The sequence below is a fragment of the Nycticebus coucang genome, chromosome 3 (assembly GCF_027406575.1).
Source record: "Nycticebus coucang isolate mNycCou1 chromosome 3, mNycCou1.pri, whole genome shotgun sequence".
Lineage (NCBI taxonomy): Eukaryota > Metazoa > Chordata > Mammalia > Primates > Lorisidae > Nycticebus > Nycticebus coucang.
In genome coordinates this window covers 142,606,450-142,624,880 of record NC_069782.1, presented here as the reverse complement: position 1 = coordinate 142,624,880, position 18,431 = coordinate 142,606,450, and the positions used below count along the sequence as shown (strand labels likewise).

At 47.6% G+C, this 18,431-nt stretch overlaps 1 protein-coding gene across 2 annotated transcripts in view; it reads right to left on the bottom strand.

Moving 5' to 3' along the window:
* The window catches only part of HABP2 (hyaluronan binding protein 2), a 47,348-nt gene extending 28,999 nt beyond the window's left edge, over positions 1 to 18,349 (bottom strand). For both annotated transcript variants that reach the window (XM_053583767.1, XM_053583766.1), the window contains exons 1-2: positions 18,179 to 18,349; positions 5,891 to 5,924 (exon numbers count right to left, since the gene is read on the bottom strand). In XM_053583767.1, coding sequence (XP_053439742.1) covers positions 5,891 to 5,924; positions 18,179 to 18,247 — 103 coding nt within the window. In that variant the 5' untranslated portion in view covers positions 18,248 to 18,349. The remainder of the gene's footprint in view (positions 1 to 5,890; positions 5,925 to 18,178) is intronic.
* Positions 18,350 to 18,431: the final 82 nt, after the last annotated feature.

The window sequence follows — 18,431 nt, the reverse complement described above, 5'->3', positions numbered from 1 at the left end:
ATAATGAGGCAGGAGCCATGCAGATAGCTGACTTGAAACGGCCCTCCCACGGAGCCAGCTGATGGCTTGGAGGATGGCGCTTTACTGAAGCCTGATTATCAACCACATTATCTCACTCGTCCCTCAGTCACTCTGTAACGGTCTTTATCTCTTTGGCTTTTGAAAAATCGATTTTTGCACAATGGCTGTTTTATATTTCCCATTAAAATGGAACTATCTTTTTATTTCTTTTTTGAATACACCAACTCTGGTTCCTTGCCAAAGTTTCACCTCATTTATCACAGTGTCAAGTCAAGACTCCCTTTGCTTGCTCATTATTTCTCCCGAGCTGCTTTTCTACACTATGAAAACGCTCCAGGGGGAGGCCACCTTTCCAGGGATGAGGATCTAGGTTGAAGATAAGACTATTGTCTTCCTGGAGCAAATAAAGTTTCCTTCCATCTAGCCCAATAAAGCAGGGAAAGAGAGGAAGGAAGTGAGAAGAAAAAATAAATTTCCCTGAGTTTGACGTGTAAGATTTCAAACTGACATTTGGCAGTGACAATGGGGTTTGGTAATGAGATGATTGCATTGCTTCCTTCTTTCTTTTTTTTGGAAAATTAATTTTTGTTTTTTCCCAGTAAGTGTTTATAGGTAAGTGCACTTTGGTTTACTCCTGTAGTTTCTTCTGTTTCTCCCACAGGCTGGGGATCAGGCAGGCTAATCTTGACTAGGTCAGTAAGAATTTCTGCTCTTGCAGATATTTGGAAATGGGGAAGATTCTTAGGTAGAAGGAATAGTGTGCCTTTTCTTGGTAATGAGGGAAGAATGCAAATCTGTGAGAGGACTCGATTCCACCCTACAAACAAGGTCTCCTCATCTCTCCATGAAGCTAAAAGGAAATAAAATATGTAGATTTTGAATCATATTCCTGCTAAGCAAGGCTAAGCAAGGCCTTCTGTTCTCTGGAATCCAGGGCCTTGATTGAGGTGGGTAGAGGCAGCAGAGCTCAGTGGCCTCAGACCACCAGGGTAGAAGAATCCATCCATCCAGCTGGAGGGCTGTGCAAGAGAAGGTACCAGGTTCCTTTGCATTTGGGGTGGGCTGAATGTGTTTTGGAGGTGATCTATTGGAGCATCCTCTGGGAGGGTTTCTCTACCTCCAAACCTGAAGCTTATTTTGTTTTTTCCATTATGTTGGGATTTAATCCTGTTGTCTATATAAGAAGCTTGTATTGTGCCCCTACTGAGAACCAAGTATTAACCAGGAGCAGAACAGCGTTAGGGATAGTGGAGAGATATACAAATCAGAGTGGGATGTGTTCCTGTCCTCAAAGGCACCTCTAGTCAAGGTTGGGTGAGGGAAGAAAGCCAGCCAAGGAAAGAGATCAAAGGGGAGCGAAGAGGTGAGGGAGCTAAAAGTCACTAGGTCTAGGTCTGGTGGCCTCAAGTTCCACAATGGGAATCTGGTTTGGTATGAGCCAATCTGATGACAAAAATAGCTTCTATTCTCCACCCCTCTCTATATCCACACTCTTTGCAATATGACTTTGCAGCAGCTCCCACCAACGCATAGAGTCAGTTTTCTTGCTTCTTGGGTCTAAGCCGGCCTTAGGACTTGCTTTAGCTAATACATGTGTGGAGGAAGGACGGTGTGCTAGCTCAAAGTCTGGGCCTCAAGAAGCCTTGTGCTCACACTTGCGCGCGCGCGTGCTCTCTCTCCCTCTCTCTCTCTCTCTGTCTCATTCTCCTGGACCCCTATAACTGCCATGTGAACAGTCTGGCCTGCAACTCTTGGTTCTGCAAGAGCTTAAAAGAATATGAGAAAAGCAGCAGGCCCCCTGATCCAAGCTGAGGCCTCAGACATAGGAGGAATACCAGCCAAGATCAGCAAAATGGGACCTCAGCCAGTCCACCAGCTGACTGCAGACATGTGAGCAAGCCCAATCAAGATCAACTGAGCCTAATGCAGACCAGAAGAACTTCCCAGCTGAACCTAGCCTAAATTGCCAGCCTAAAGAATTAAGTATAAATACAGGGTGGAGGTAAAGTCTGTGTGCAATTTTAAATTGCACACAAACTTTATGGCCACACTGTACATGGTCAGTGTTTCAAGCCACTAAGTTTGGAGTAGTGTAATATGCAGCAATAACAAAGTGGCAGAGCTTTATCAATACTAGGTTGCTGGTGGGAAAAGAATTTTAGATACAAGAGCATTCCTTAGCGGCTCACTTGGCTGGAGGGCTTCAGGTTTGATGTTGGGATCTCAGATAGTGCTTCTCTATTGGCCACTTGGTCTATTTGATTGGTTTCCTCCAACTAGGTAAGTGGATTCTGAAAAGCACGAGCAAATTCCATTTTTTTTTTCTCTACCCCACTGTGCCCAGCAAAGAACCCAAGTGTAGTTAATGCCTGTGTTTGGCAGACTGGTTTTTCCCTTTGTGGCCCAACTTTCTTGCCTTGCACACAGCTCTGCTAGCAAAAAAAAAAAAAATGTCTGGGTGGCGCCTGTGGCTCAGTCAGTGGGGCGCCGGCCCCATATACCGAGGGCGGCGGGTTCAAACCCGGCCCCGGCCAAAGTGCAACCAAAAAATAGCCGGGCGTTGTGGGGGGGGCCTGTAGTCCCAGCTGCTCGGGAGGCTGAGGCAAGAGAATCGCTTAAGCCCAGGAGTTAGAGGTTGCTGTGAGCCGTGTGAGGCCATGGCACTCTACTGAGGGCCAGAAAGTGAGACTCTGTCTCTACAAAAAAAAAAAAAAAAATGTCTGCTTGAAGCAGAGCAAATGGGGGAATTTACAGAAAACTATGTGAGATTTGGGTCAAAGATAATAGTAAAGAAAATGCCTGATAAGCTGTGTAGACATCTAGAAACTTTCCCACATGCTTTCCTGGGTAGCAAAGGATCACAGCCTGACATAAAGTTGGTAGATTATAGAAAAACACTCTGGGTTTAAGTAAATTATTTGAGGCTTTCTATAGAATATGGAGCTTTCAAGAAGAAAGGGGAAGCTGTCAGAAGCATTTTACATTACGTATAAAAAAATTCTGTGGATTTTCAATTTATCAGTCTAATAATTTCTAATTCTAGAAATTATCAGGAAGAATGGCGAGAGTATGTTGAGTTAATAACAGGCTATAATGCACTGAGTATTTTCTACGTATCAGACACTAAAGTAACAAATGTGGTTGCACTCCATCTCATTTAACCTTAAGTAACCCTATGGCAAGGGTATTATGATTCCTATTTTACAGTTAAGGAACAGCTAAGGCCAGTGGGGGTGGTACCATAACCCAGGTCCACCTAACTCCAAGTCTTGTTTGCCTTTTTACTATCTTGGAACCTCTTGTGGGTTTGGGTTTCATGCAACTCCATGGTTTTGGCTTTCAGGAAATAACACCCATTGGAAAATCTTAAGCATCTGCTCCAGGTCCCTTGACCAGAGTTAACATGGTCTGTGTTCAGGGTCTCTCAGAAGACCTCAGAGTTCCTGTGATGGGGGCTCTGCAGCTGCTCTGGTTAAGGAGCTTGCCAGATGTGTGGAACGGAATAAAAATCCCCAGAATGTCGTCCCCGTTGGCGTCATCCATCACTGCAGCACAGACAGCTCCTCCGAGGGCCTCCCCCAAACCCCAACCCTGTCAAGCTGCATTTGATGCTTCCGATCTGGATGACGGGGCAAGCCCAGCGGAGACCCTCCCTGGCAGGCGGTAGGACAGCTGATGGATGGGCTCAGCCTGTGTTGCCAGGCAGAGCCACGCCAGCTTTGAAGAGGCATTTCCACAGGCCTGCTGGCTATTGTGTCACCTGCTTTGGGGACATGGGTAGAGTCTGCGCTATTTGATGGCCTCCTTCTCCGCCACCCACTGGGGACTGTGGCTGGGCGCCTTCTGCTCCAGAAGTCCTGCGGTGCCCCATCTCCAGCAAGACCAACCAGAGAAGCAGCTTGCCCATAGCACGAGCTCCGTGTTGCCTTCCCCTCGCTGTTGTCTAGAGCCATCAGGGATCTGACAAATTCCATCAAAGCACAACCCCTGTGTAATTAAGTCAGACACATAACAGGGATGTTTTTATACCTATTCTTTGCAGAAAGGCCTGACGACGTCTCAGCCCACTCCACAGTTAGAAGCGCTCTGCAGCTCAGGAGCCGCCCCCTTCAGCGTCCCTTCCTTCGCTCATCAAACCATCAGAAGCTAGAGTTCTCGTGAAGCCCAGGTTCTTGGGATGTTAAATCTGATACTCCCACTTCATACGTGTGTATTCATGTTTTTTTTCAGCCTGTGCTTAAATACGTCCAGTGATGGGGAACTCATTAAACCCCAAGAGCTGTAAATCCTGTAGACACAAAGACTGAATCTGCTCCCTTTTCTGTGATTTCTGTTCATAAAGGCCACTGCTTACAGTAGTTCTTCACTGTACAATTCCAGGGTGTTACAACTTCTGGCAGCTGGGAGTCTTATCATAAAGACACTTCTGATTCCCACAAGTTTGCCTCATAGACAAGGGATGAGATTGCTCTTCAGATATGTGAGGGGAGTAAGGCCCGTGAGTCTTCTGCACCCCTCTTTCTTGCCATATTTTCTGCAGCTCCGTGCCTCTGACGCCAAGGCCCAAGGAGCCCCTTTAATTGTGCCCACGCTCACGGCTGGGGAAGAGGCCGCTCTTCTTGCCTTTGGTTTTGGCCCCTCCTGGAGTCCAGGTGTGGACGTTGGCATGACCAGCAGCAAGGGGCTCCCTCTAAAAAAAGGGTCCTCCTGGGGAAGTGTACAATCTGTTGTCAAATATTCTCCTCTGCTTTGGGGAAACACATAGATACTCTCAAAACCCCTCATGCCCTACTCATATATTCCTCCTCAATTCCACAAATGCTCTCTGATTGCGTGGGGTGAGAGAAAAACCTGGTGTTACTTGCTTTGTGCAGGCCCGAGTCATTCTGCTCATCCTGAGCTTTGCTGTAGAGAATATTGGCTGTCAAACTGAATTTGGCCTGGTTGCCACCATCTTTGTTCCAAATAAATCCATGATTCAAGTTCAGATGTGACTGCAGCCTTCACATGCTGCCTGCCTGGTCCTGGTCCTCTGTGAGTGCCCAGCCCGGGTTCCCATAGTAGAGAATGTTGGTCTCTGGCCAAACAGAGCAGTAGGAGGAGTCTTCTGCCCCAGGGCTCAGAGCAGCAAAGGGAGGCTGGGACCCAGAGTCAGGGGATGATGTGGCTGGAAGGAGTAGCCCCCTAGGCCGGGCACTGTTGTGAGTGCCAGGCAGAGGGAACAGGGAAGGGAGAAGGCGAGGACGTACTCTGTGGGACTGAGAGTCTACCCGAGAGAGCAGGACCCCCAGGGTGGGGTGCAGGGAGCCAGAGGAAACAAACACGGGGGGGGGGGAGGAGACCCAGTGGAAGTGCCTGCAGAAGTTGTCACCAGCAGGGAGGGGCTCAGCCTTGGGGTTAGCCTGGAGTGAGTGGGGTGGTACAGGAGCCAGCCGAGGGTCAGGCTCTTTCACCCCACACAATCAGAGAGCATTTGTGGAGTTGGGTAGGAATATATGAATAGAGCATGAGGGGTTTTGAGAGTATCTGTGTGTTTCCCCAAAGCAGAAGAGAATATTTGACAACAGCCACTACTGTGCAGTGACCAGGAGCAATTTTCTTCCCCTCTCTGCGCATCAGTTTTGTTCTCTGTAAAATTAAGAAGTTTGACTGCACCAGCAGATTTTCCCTTGGGATCCTGAGACTAGGCATCAGGGGTGTCTGCGGGCAACTCAAACTTGTACAAAGCATTGCACTCTGGGAAATTCTCAAAGGTGTCTGTGACACCCCTGAATCAGTTAAGGCCTGAGATCCCATGTTTAGGCCTCCTTTTCTCCATTCTAGAACCAGCCTGGGGTTGGTGAGAAGACGCAGGATGACCCACACTCACCTGGGTCCAGATCTTCGAGAAAAGACAAGGAGAACTGAAAAACAAAACAACACAGGAGAGCGAGGTTGAGACAGGGGCATGCCTGAGCCAGCTGGGCGCCATGCTGAGCGCCTGCCAGCCACAGAGGATCATATCCAGGGTGCAGGAGCAATGGGCACTTGCGGCTGGGTCAGGGTGGGAGGGGGGGTGAGTCTATGTGAAGATGCCCCACTGCCTGCGCTCCCTGAGCGTAGTGGTGTTGCCCGCCTCCACCACAGGGACTCATGTCACTTCTGGACACCTGTCCTTGTGCTCGAACATGTCTGCCCAGGTACATAATAGTGATTTGCATTCACTCTCCACCTGATTGTGCATTGCTGCACTTCATTCTTATAACAACCCTACAAGGAGGATTTCATTAGCCGTGCTTACAGATGAGAAATTTTGGACTCAGAGGTCACACAGCTGAGGATTAGGATTCATGCTCAGATTTAGGCGTTTCCCTAGGAGACAGCTCTGGGGGACCGGGGATAGATGCACATTTAAAAATCTCCAAAGCCTGCCATTGTTCTTGGAATAAGATGAAAATACCTCCACGGCTATAATCTACAAACCTCCTCACACATGCCTCCCTCCCACTGCCCCTTAGGAAGCTTCAGCCACACTTAGCTTCAAAATGGTACAAGCCAAGTTCTTCCTGCCTCAGGGCCTTTGCATTTGCCATCCCTTCTGCTGAGAAGCCTCCCTCATGACCTTCACTGAGTCTCAGTTTAAATGTCATCTTCTCAAGGAAGCCTTCCTGAATACCTTATCGGCATACCTTATCCCCAGCCTCATTACTTTGTCACTATAGCCGTTCTTTCCTTCCATGATCCTGACTGCAGGATACAGTTTTATATTGGTTTATTTGTACATCATCCATCTCTCACATCAGACTCTCAGGGAGGCAGGAATCTTGTCTGCTTTGTCATTGATGTATTAATACCCAATACCTGGCGTACTTGACACATGCCACTCTTTAAACTTTTTTGCTGAATACTGTAACATAAATTGCACATCATAAATTTGTATAAATGAAAAGGAAAAAAGTTTTTGTGGAATAACTAAATAATAATATAAATACTTCTTTTCATATGAAGTACTTAACCAGAAAAAGTAAGTTGTATGCGTTTCATAACTAGACTATGTTCTCTCATTTAAATCGGGAGTGAGCAAACTGAAGCCATTGGGTCAAGCCTGGAAGTTGTGCTTTTATAAATAAAGCTTTATTGGGACAGAGCCATGCTCGTTGTTTATGTATGGTTTATGGCTGCTGTTGTGCTACAATAGCAGAATAGTTACGACAGAGAAAGAATAGCTCCAAATATTTACTATTTAGCACTTTCCAAAGTTTGCTGACCCTTAATTTTGAAAAATGCAAGTTCTGTCATGCCACAGATTCCCCTTTGGGTCTTGGCTGCCAGAAAGCCGAGATCAATGCGATGCCTCTTCCCAGGACCCACATCAACCTAGACAGTTCTGTGTATTTGCTTCCTCTACCCTCAGCAGAATTTTTAATGTTCTGTTTTACTGTAGGCTTCCTTAAATGATTTGGGGGAAGTAGGCAGATAATACATTAGGAAAGAAAGATAAAAAGAAAGAACAAATCCTGATATGATGCACTGAGGACACATCAATGGGTAGTATTCTTGGCAAAAATGCTTATCCAGAATCTATTCATAAGAAATATGACAGATCGAAATTGTGAGATCCAGAAGGGGGGGGCATTCTACAAAATAACTAGCCTTAGACTCCACAAAAATGTCAACACATAAAAGACCAAAAAGAGGGGAGAACTGTTTTTTTGTTAAAGGACATGACAACTAAATATAGTGTGTGATCCTGGATTTGATCCTGGATTAAAAAAAAGGTACAAAGGCCATGACTGAGTGTGACAATTTGGATGTTTGTTCTCTCCAAACCTCATATTGAAATCTGATCCCCATTGTTGGAGGTGGAGCCTACAGGGAGGTGTTTGGGACAGGAGGATCCCTCAGGACTAGATTAATGGCCTCCCTCCGGGTGAGTGAGCTGTCTATTAGTTCCTGGAAGAGCTGAGCTGGTTGTTAATCAGAGCCTGCCGCCTCCCCTTCTCTCTTGCTTTCTCTCTCTCCATGTGATCTCTGCACTGACCAGCTCCCTTTCACCTTCCATCACAAGTGGAAGCAGCCCAAGGCCCTCAGCAGATGCAGTTCCACTCCTGGACTTTCCAGCCATCAGAATTATGACCCAAATACACCTCTTCATAAATTACCCAGCCTTGGGCATTCTTTGATAGCAACACAAAATGGACTAAGACATTGAGACAATTGGGAAGTTCAAATAGAGATTCATGTTAATAGTATAATCCTATTGATGTTAAATTCCCTGAAAGTAAATAATGGTATGATGGTTTTGTAGGAAAATATTCTTAAAAGAAGCATGCTGAAATATTTAGGATAATGTCTGCAATTTACTGGCAAATCACTCAGCAAACACACACACGCTCGAGAATGAGAGATAACACAGATAAAGCAAAATGTTGACGAACATTTTGGGTGAAGAATATTCATTGTATTATTCCTGGGACCATGCTGCCGGCTCATGACCTCGCGGCCCCCAGCCCTGCAGCGGCTTTTTGCAGGCAGTGAGACAAGGACAGGTGTTCTGTCTGGGAGTGAAGGTGGGGCCTGTCATGGAAAGGCAGCCAGAGGAAGGGCAGTTCAGGGCTCAGGGGTGGCCCTGGCCTGGGCCGTATGAGCAGGCAGCATATGAAATTGACTTCTCTGGGAGGGAGAAGGGGTGTGAGTAGAAGCTGAGGACAAAGTTACCCCTTCTTCCCTCTCGCTCTCATCCAGGCCAGTCAGTGGTGCCTTGGTCCTGGTTCCTGTGCCCTGCCTCACTGGCCCACCACAGAGCATGTCCTGAGGCCTGGCCTTTCCCTCTCTGCCTGTCTCCAGCCAGATTCTCTATGAATTCTTCTCTTTGAGATGAATAGGAAGGGCCATACTTGTAGAAGTGGGCAGGATAGGAGAGAGGACTTTGAGGAACACACTTCCTCGGGGTCCTACAGGGAAGAGCTCCCAAGGACATGTGCCCCAATCTTGGTTCCAGCCTGGGAACCAAGGATGGAGCCTGGGGGGGACAGCCAGGTGCCATGCTGTCCACAGCCAGCAGGTGGCAGCCATGCCCTTCCCAGGAGCAGGCAGGCAGAAACCCCACAATAAGCAAGCAGAGGCTTCCAGCTCATGCTGCTAACTCCGAGCTGAGTGTCAGAGGGTCCCAGGGACCTCACTGTGTCCACCCGCAGATGGAACAGGGGGTGAAACATGGAAACTGGCAGCCCAAACACCAGGCTGGATACCTGGAGACCATGCGGGAAAGGCCAGGCTAATGGCAAGTTATTTATGCCCCACATCTGGATTCCCAACACTAACCTGGATGGTGGCAATGGGACGTGCAGACACAATAATTGCCCCTTTCCTCCCATTCTTCCACCCTGTCCACGGAGGGTGGGAAAAATGATGGAAGAACTCATACACCTGGGACTTGGGGATCCAAAGAGGAAGATGGGCTCCGGAAGGCGAAGGAGATAATGAGGAAGGAGAGAGGACGACCTCAGTTCGCATTTATTAAGAGCTGCCAGTGTCCCAAGGCTGCGCCGAATGTTTTACACACATTTTGTCTGGTTTATTGCACACAACACTTGATAACTAAAGTACTATAATTATAACCATTTTAGAGGTGAGAAAACTGAGGTTTGCAGAGATTAAGTTGCCCAAAATAATGCAGCTGGTAAATGCTAAAGCCAGGACATGATAGAGTCAGTCTGACATCAGAGTACTTGCTTCTTGTCACTGCTGCATGAAGGAGCCGCAGCATAAATCGTAACAGAGATCAAAGGGAAGGAAACAAAAGGGCCCCCTGACCTTAAAGGAGGCAGGGTATTGAGCTAGGTTAAAATATCAGGGGGCTTTGTTCTTGGAAAGCTTTATAAAAAGGCCTGTTGAGACTGGCCCAGGCCTGCCGGTCACAGAGAAGGCCACCGGGCCCCTCATGACAACTGGGGAAAGTGCAAAGTCCAACTTAGCCTCACCCTGTCCACTGTGGTGGATGTCTCAACAAATATCTCCCCCCAGACCAAAAGGCGTGTGTACCACTGCCCACTTCTCCCACCACACCCATTCCTCATTTCAGCTAAAACATCATGTGGGCCCAGCTGGGCCAGCTCTTCTTAGAGGGCTGGACACTGCCACTTCCTGCACATGGAAACATAGGGGCTTTGCAACAGATTTAGAGAGACCGTCCTAGAACCAACTGCTGTTCCTACTACTCTATAGGTGGGCTTCCCGAGGAATCCCTGGCTCAGCACTACTGACCTTCCTGAGATTAGGAGCAGGTCCTGAGTGATGTGAAAGTTCCCCAGCGACAAGTGAGCTTAGCTTGTCTGGAAGTCTGCGATCTTCCAGGGTAGGGTTGATTAGGGAGGAGGGAAGGGAGGGGCAGAGAGAAATCCCAGGTCTCTGGGACCTATTGATTTACAGCATAATCTCCCCAGGCTGGGGGTGGGGATGGAGCATATAAATTGAATCTATTTGGTCCTGTCTTTAATCCAGTACATTATTTCAACTCAAGATTCTTTCTCTGCCTTTTAGAATTTCCAACTTTCCAGAAAACAAAACAAAAAGGCTAAAAGTCTGAGTTGATAGGTTCTAGAAATTAGTTGATGGAAAATGTTCCTAGAGGATTGGAAAGTGGTGGTGGTGGGGGGGGTGATTGGAAGAGGTGGAGCTAGATCTGCCTGGGGGTGGGGGGTGGGCAAAGGCTTAGCTCTGAATGAACCAAGAGCAGAGAAATCTTTCACCTGGTTAGTAAAAGGTTGGGACTCTGATCACAGTCATCCCTCCCTCCATGGACATTTTACCGCATCCTGGGGGGAGACCCAGGGAAGGATTGTGCTACCCCACAGGCAGCTGGGTGGGAAGAAACTCTGCACCAGGCCAAGGGAGGCTCCAGCTGCTGAGCTGAAAGGGGAATGGACAAGTGTGCATGGCTCAGCAGGGCCAGTCCCCACTGCTGGACAGGAAGGTCAGGCCAGAGCGAGTGGTGGAGGTGGCAGAGGACAGGGTTGAGTTCTGCTACATCTTCCTGCCCCAGCTCCTGCTGCTACACAAGCTATGTCATTTCAGCCTGAGTTGCAACAATCACTGATTAAAGATGAGACAAAATAGACAGGACCTATGCGCCCCATCCCCAGGGAGCTACACTGTAAATCAGTAGGACTCAGAGACACGGGATCACCTTATCCAGGATAAGAACCTTGTCCTGGAAGACACCAGGATGAATGATTTTGCCAAGCCAGGCACTCCTTTTATTTGAAAATTGTGGTAAAATATACGTAATAGTTATCATTTTAACCATTTCTGAGCAAATCATTCAGTGGCACTTATTACATTCCCATCACTGTACAACCATCACCACGCTCTCTACCCCAAGCTGTTTCATCATGGCCAACATAAACTGCCCATTAAACTGCCCATTAAACTGCCTCCTTTCTCTTCCCTCCAGCCCCTGGTAACCATGATTCCACTTCTTGTTTCTGTGAGTTTGCCTATTCTGGGTACTTCATGTCAGTGAAATCCTACAATATTTATCCTTTCACGACTGACTTTATTTCACTATGCATCATGTTTTCAATGTCCATACATGTTGTGGCACGTATCCAACTTTCCTTTCTGTTTACAGCTGAATTGTATTCCATTGTCTATCTATCTATCTATCACCTATCTATCTCCCATCTATCTATCTATCGTCTGCCGTGTGTTGTTTATGTACTCATGTGTCGATGGACACCAGTTATTTATACCTTTTGGCTATAGTGAATGATGCTCTTAGAAACACTGGTGTTTAAATATCTGTTCAAGACTCTTCATTCAATTACTTTGGATGTGTACCTGGCCATGGCATTGCTCAGCTCTTTTGGGAACTGTCATGCAGTGGCCTTATCATTTTACATCCCCCTTGGCAATGTCCGAGGCTTCCAATTTCTCCACATTCTCACCAATGCTTGTTATTTTCCGTTTTAAAAACGACACCCATCTTCATGGGTGTGAGGTGGTGCCACTCTGCCCCTTTTAGGCCCGAGGATTCTTGCTCTTCTTGCTTTAACACACAAGTTGCTCGATGTTATCTCAGGATGGGCAGGTTCACTGTGGCTTTGCTTTCATCAAAAGCCAATGGCGAAGGGGGAAAGGCTCTACTGGGGAAATTTGGAGCTCAGAGAAGGCCCTGGCCAGTGGGGCCTGTAGGTGGTTTCCTTTTTGGAAGCCTGGGTGGAACCCTTCACAGGACTACAGTGACAAAGCAGGAGGCATCATAGAAAGGAACTGGCCTTGACCCTTCATCAGCAAGAGGAAGCTGAGGCCCAGGTGTTCTGGCTCTGCCACCAATCACCTGTGCCTGGCTTGGTGGTGGTGGTGGGAGTGGGGGGGGTTCTGCAGCTTTCCTGCTCTAAAGCCTAGAGATAGCCCTCTCAGACCCCCTGCCCAGCAACCTAAGGACTGGCTGCAGCTTCGTGTGGCGGTGGCAGGCAGAGACAAGACAAAGGACAGAAGGAGCCCCACCTCCACATCCAGGGAGATTCCACTGTGAAGACACTGGTTCTCAAACTTCCATATGCATAAGGATCACCTGCAGAGCAAATACAGATCTCAGGGCGCACCTTCAAGGGTTGTGCCTTCACGGTCTGGGGTGGCCCAGAACATGCATTTGCAGTCAGTGTCTGGGCAACTCTGCCCTTGGCCACACTTTGATTAGATCTAGTTCTCTTAGGCCTGAAGTTCTTGGCCAAGGAGACTTAAAGCTTATCTTTGCTCCTGTGCAAGTTATTAAATCTCTCTTTGCCTCATTTTGCTTGATTATAAAAGGCAGAATTCCTTGACCCAAGCCAATGTTTTTTATTCAAGGGTACCTGGGAGCTCAAAGGGAGTATAGCGTTTGCAAGGGTTACTCTTCAGGTGAGCAACATCCTTATATGTGGGAAAACACCCTTACAAATAGACCATCTCAGGGATTCAAGTCAGACAGGCTTGAAGGACAGAGAGTGACATCACTCAGGACAAGGAGATTGGATGAAAATTGTCATCTCCAGATGCAGTAATGCACCTGGGAAGCCCTTTGAAATGGCGAACAAGCAGTCCGAACCCCAGAGTGGCTGAATGTGAGGCCCCCTGCCTGGGTGCAAGACCCCAAATTAACCTTGGTCAGTCACCTTCAGAAAATAGCCCAGGGCTTCTGGAAAGTAACTACCCACTGCTCGGGATGTCCTCGGTGCTTTCCACGGTGTGAGATGGCCCCACTGGTGGCACTTGAGTTGATCTAGTGGTGCCTGGCCACAGTGGGGAAGCAGAGGGAAGCACAGCGTGAGAAAGTCATTGCCTTCTCGGTTTCCTATCAACCCCTCCAGTCCTACCCTGAGTAAGGTAGCAGGTCTGCCCAGCTCATCTGCTCACCCCTCTGACCAGGGGAAGGCCGCTGCAGTATTAGGGTTTTAGCATGACAACTGCAGCAGGTAGAATTCAAGATCTCTTTTGCTTTCTCCATAGTGGTGACAGTCTCCTTGAAAAATAAATGGATCTCAGTAGAGAAAAGGTGAGTCTGTTCAGGAAATGTATTAAGAAACTAATGTGGGCTTGGGCAAAATTTTTGCACATGGATTCATTCATGACTGAAGTTTTGAGAACACTGAACTAATTGGTTACTGTCTGGCAAGACGTAATCCCTCTGGTGTCAGAAAGGAAAGCTTCAGGGACCACTGAAGGAACCTCCAGGCTGGAGTCTGAGGCCCCTGCCCTGTCTGACACCTCTGACGTGGCACTGAACTGTCCTGTTGGTGTTTGGGCTGTGCCAGGAACAGTAATCTACGCCACAGTGTTTACACCCATAAAACTTGGCATGGGCAGACCTGGGTTTGAATCTCAGTTCTGTTACCTCCCAGGGGTACCTCTTGGGTAGATTATTTCACTTCTCTGAAGCTTAGTTTCTTATTTGTCAAAATGAGAATGACACTGGTTCCTACCTCATAGAGTTAGTGGGAAGCTTAAATGAAATAATAACCCTACAGCACACAGCATCTGGGTATTTAAAGACCTAATCATTGGTTGCTGCTGTTGTTATAATTACTATTATTATTATTACTGTTATTAGTCTCTGTTGTCTGTGAGTTTGTTCTGTTTTGTTTTGCAAATCGCCCGAGTGCTCCCCGGAGGAGAGCTGGCTCAGCACAAACTTTTCCTGGAACTTGTTTGTCAGGTCACAGGCACAGTCACACCAGCCCCCCTCCCCCCACCACTGTTCCTGGGATCTTTGCCAAGCCCTAAGCCAGGAAACCTTGTTATATTAATTATGAAGAAAAAGCATGTTTTATTTAAAATCCCGGCTGCCGAATATTCTGCCATGCTGTTTCTCTGTGACAGCAGAATGGCTTTTGCATTTAGGAAACCCTAATGAATTTAAAATATAAATATATCCGTGCCTATATACACAGGCGATTTCCTGCGACCTGATTTCTTTAAATACCAGTGTATACTGCCAAAGCTAATAAGTTAGACTCGTGCTTAGGATCAATTTAAAAAAGAAATCTGTGAGAAGTTGCAGTGAAACTCAGCCCCTCCTATTTCTGTGAGAGGCTGTGTGGAGGACAGCAGGGAGGAAGGATGGCTCTCTGGGTGCTTGGAGGCCTAAGAAACTACCACGCTGGAGGCTCTGAATGGGGGGCCTCACTCCCTCCTGTCCAAGGCCTCGGCTGGTCCAGGGCCATGCAGATGTGGATGCTTGAATTAGTCAGATGCTAGGCTGGTCATCTGCCCATCTCAAAAGTTTCTCTCTCTCTGTTTCCCCCTTCCCCTCCCGCTCCCTCCCTCTCTCTCAGAACCAGACCTATAACACACATTAGCCAGATGACACAGGGTTCTAGAAAGTGTTGGGCATGGCAAGATAAGGGAGACCCAAGCCTCTTCTCATAACCAGGGCAGTGACCTCTTCTCCCCATGGTTCCAGGCAAGAACGTGAGCCCACTGTTACTTGAATGTTTGATTTTCCAGAAAGAGATCTGTATCTTCACACAAAAAAGTTCTGATTTTTCAAATGTTCCCAAACAATTAAAAGAAAACTACAATACTCCTCAGGCTGATCTTCTCCCCAGCAAATAAAACTCAAGCTGTGAGCGGAATAGACTCCAAGCTGACAGTGTGCAACCTCCGGTTTATGCAAATCCTACAAGCAGCAAAAAGAGTCTAGAGTTCTAGGATTTAAAAAGCCCAGAAATGTGAGCAAACAGCAACTTTGAGCTCCCTTTGTTGGGGAGAGGAGAAGCTATCGTCTTTTCCTCCTCTCTGGGGAAGGGCTGAGATAAGCAGGCTGGCCTGACCAGAATTGTCCTCCAGCTTCTGACCTTGGAAGAGGTCAAATTCCATTATGGCTAAACCCAGCTGTGCCCCATCTCTAAGAACCACAGACAGCAAGAAGAGATTCTCAGACAGTCAGCGTCCTCCTTATAGTTGAGCAGGCCTCCTGTGATGGGCAGGGGTCAAACTAGACCCGGCCAGGAAGCTCGTTCAGCATCTCTGGGCTTATCTCTCACCTATCAACCAGGGATGGTGATACAAGACTGTGCCGGACAGGTGCTCGGAGCTGACAGGTAAGGCCTATCTAGACCAGGACAGGGAGGCACCTACCCGTGAGGCCCTGGAGGTCAGGGCAGTGATATTTGACCCATATCTCTTGGGCTAATGAGTCCCTGAATATACATCTACCTGGAAGTTGAACTCAGAGAGGAGTGCTCATTTGATGTGTGAACTGAATTCATGGGAGGGTCCCCAGGCAGACCCTTTGTTTAGAGTTTCAGAGGCACAAGGATTCCGTTGTCCTCTGCACAACAAACAGACCCCTGGTCTAGAAGCCTCCTTTTCCTGCAGAAAGGACTGTGGCCCTGACCTATGTGGATCAAGGAGATGTCATCCTCAACCAGGGTCCCAGGCAGGAGACTTCTCTAGACAGACACCAACCTGTGGTCTAGAGTTCAGCTCTCCCATGTCCCACGTGTGTGACTGGGGGCCGAGTTTTCTTCCTCTGTGTCTGTACAATGGGAACAGTCACAGACTTATTTCTTAGGGTCCTTCCAGAGATAAGCCAATTCACAGAAGGCTCCTGGCCTAGCACTCAGGCCTCCTCATTTGGTGGTGGCAGTTGGTTATCACTTTTAGCTCTGTGGTGCTGAGAGGCCGCCCAGCCCATCTGGCTGTGTGGCTCCCTTACCCTCCAAGATGCCCCAAACTCTCCAAAGCATCTGAGTGACTTGGCCACTTTCCCCCGGTGTCTGTGTGCCGGCCTGTGCAACTCAAGCTGCCTTCCCGACCACCTGTCTGGCACACATCTGGGGTAAGCAAACATTCCAAAGCCCCGAATCCTCTCTTTGGAATTGACTAAGCTCATTGCCTGAAGGCTAACTCTCATATTTTCTCTTTTATCCATTATTGACTTATAATTTCATTGCTAACCCTAAAAATTCACTGGGGTTTGCAAAAAAGGGATTTTTCGGGACCATTATCCTTTTGTGAACTTCAAACAGACTATGTCAACGCTTCTCCTTGCCTGCAAACTTTGGAATCTAATTCTTTCCGACTGGTCCTTTCTCTGGGCCCCTTGTGGGCCTGCGATGATTCCCACCACCTCTCTCTAGACCTCTGGTATTTCTACCGTGTCTCAGCCTCAGACATCCAACAATCAAACAATGTAGGGGCTTGATAGCTATCTGTAATTGCAGCCACCACACATACAGAAGTCATAATTTGAAAAGAAAAGCTTTTCAGAAGTGAGTCACTTGGCAACTTGACAGGGAGCCATGGGTGTCTGAGCTCTGTTTACCACAAAGGGAGGGGAAGCTATTGTTTTTAAAACACCCTAATCAGAAAACCTGTAAGTTAATCTGCTTCCTTCAGGAAATGCTCTTTGGTGTGAAATGGGGGCTAAAATGCAAAGGTTCTTACTAGGATAAAGAGGCCCTGACTGTTATTTCAGTTCTCACCCTCTGTCCCCTTTCTACCACTCTCTCCCCAACAATAGGAGGCATTCTCTGGTTTTTATGGAGAAGTTGGGTTCATTCTAGAAATTATAAGGGCAAAGAGGTAATATTTACCGCAAGCCACATGCATGACCTTGTTTAATTGTGACTCTCCCCAAATCTGTGTGAGATTAGCACTTGGTCTGCAGAACAGAACACTGAGGCTCAGAGAGATTATATTACTTGCCCAACATTCCACAGCTAGAACATGCAGAGCTGAGGTTCCAACCCAGGCTCCAAAGCCCACCCTCATGCCTCAGACCACATCCAGTGTGGAGCTCCCAGAAGGCTTCATTTCTGTTGAAAGCGCTCTTTCTCACATGCCCACAGAGATCCCGCTGACACTCTTGGACCACTACAGCACACAGCAGGAGCCAATATCTCCGCAACTCATCTGCTCCCAAAGGTCTTGGGTCCCCCATTAAAGACCCTATGATGGTACTTCCCTCCCCTGCTCACCACAACCTCCCCTGGGCCCCAGCTCACCCTCCAGCCCCTATGGTCAGGGGAAAAAAAGAAAAAGTACTAACCACAGAGCTTCTCCCCAGATCGAATCCATCCAAACAAGCCCATCACCAGGATCATTTACAGCCAGCAAGAGTCTTCCCTAAGGCCAAAGTGCTTGGGTTCTTACCCTACTGTCTGCTCCAAATGGCTAGAAAACTGGGCGTGTATGTTAGTACTGGCATAGAGGTATACTTCTCTGGGGCCAGCGTTTAAACTCTGAATCCTTGAGTATGGCCTTTTGAATCCAAATTTACAGGAAAAAAATCCTTTTAATAAAGTGATTTGTTTTGTGAAGTTTGGATTCAGTGAAGGGGCTGCATGTGGGGACCCGAAGGGCCACCTGTGCCCTGCCCTGCAGGTTCCCCAGTCCTGGTTTATAGTTTTCACTGGTTTCTCAAAGGGGGTCCCTGAGATCCAGGACACATTATAACCCAGGACTCTTCCAGATTCTCTTGCCCTAACCCTTGTTGGAATGCACTCACAGAGACTCCAACAGGGCTCAAGTCAGATGCATATTACCAGGGGATTGGAGCCAACGATGCCCAATGCCACAGGCCTTGGCAACTCCAGCCTTTCACACCAAAGTTTCTCAGGCAGCCTGGCTGGTTTGGTGCTCCTAATAACCTCAGAGTCTCGGGCTACAGATATTTGAAAAGAACACTTACCCCAAAGGCGGTCCTTCCCACCAGAACCATTAACAGCAGAAGGTGGAGCTGAGACATCCTGGCAAACATCTTTGCAGTGTAAGGACTTGAGTTTTGCTCTCAATACAATTTCTTTTGTTTTCTGTGCCTTTAGGGGGGAGAAGTGTCAGTCTCCAAGGATTCAGGAACAAATGAGGATGCAAATTATTAACTAGGCATCAAATACTGTTTAATGTTTAATGTTTTGGAAACCAACTATCTTGATTAAACAAAT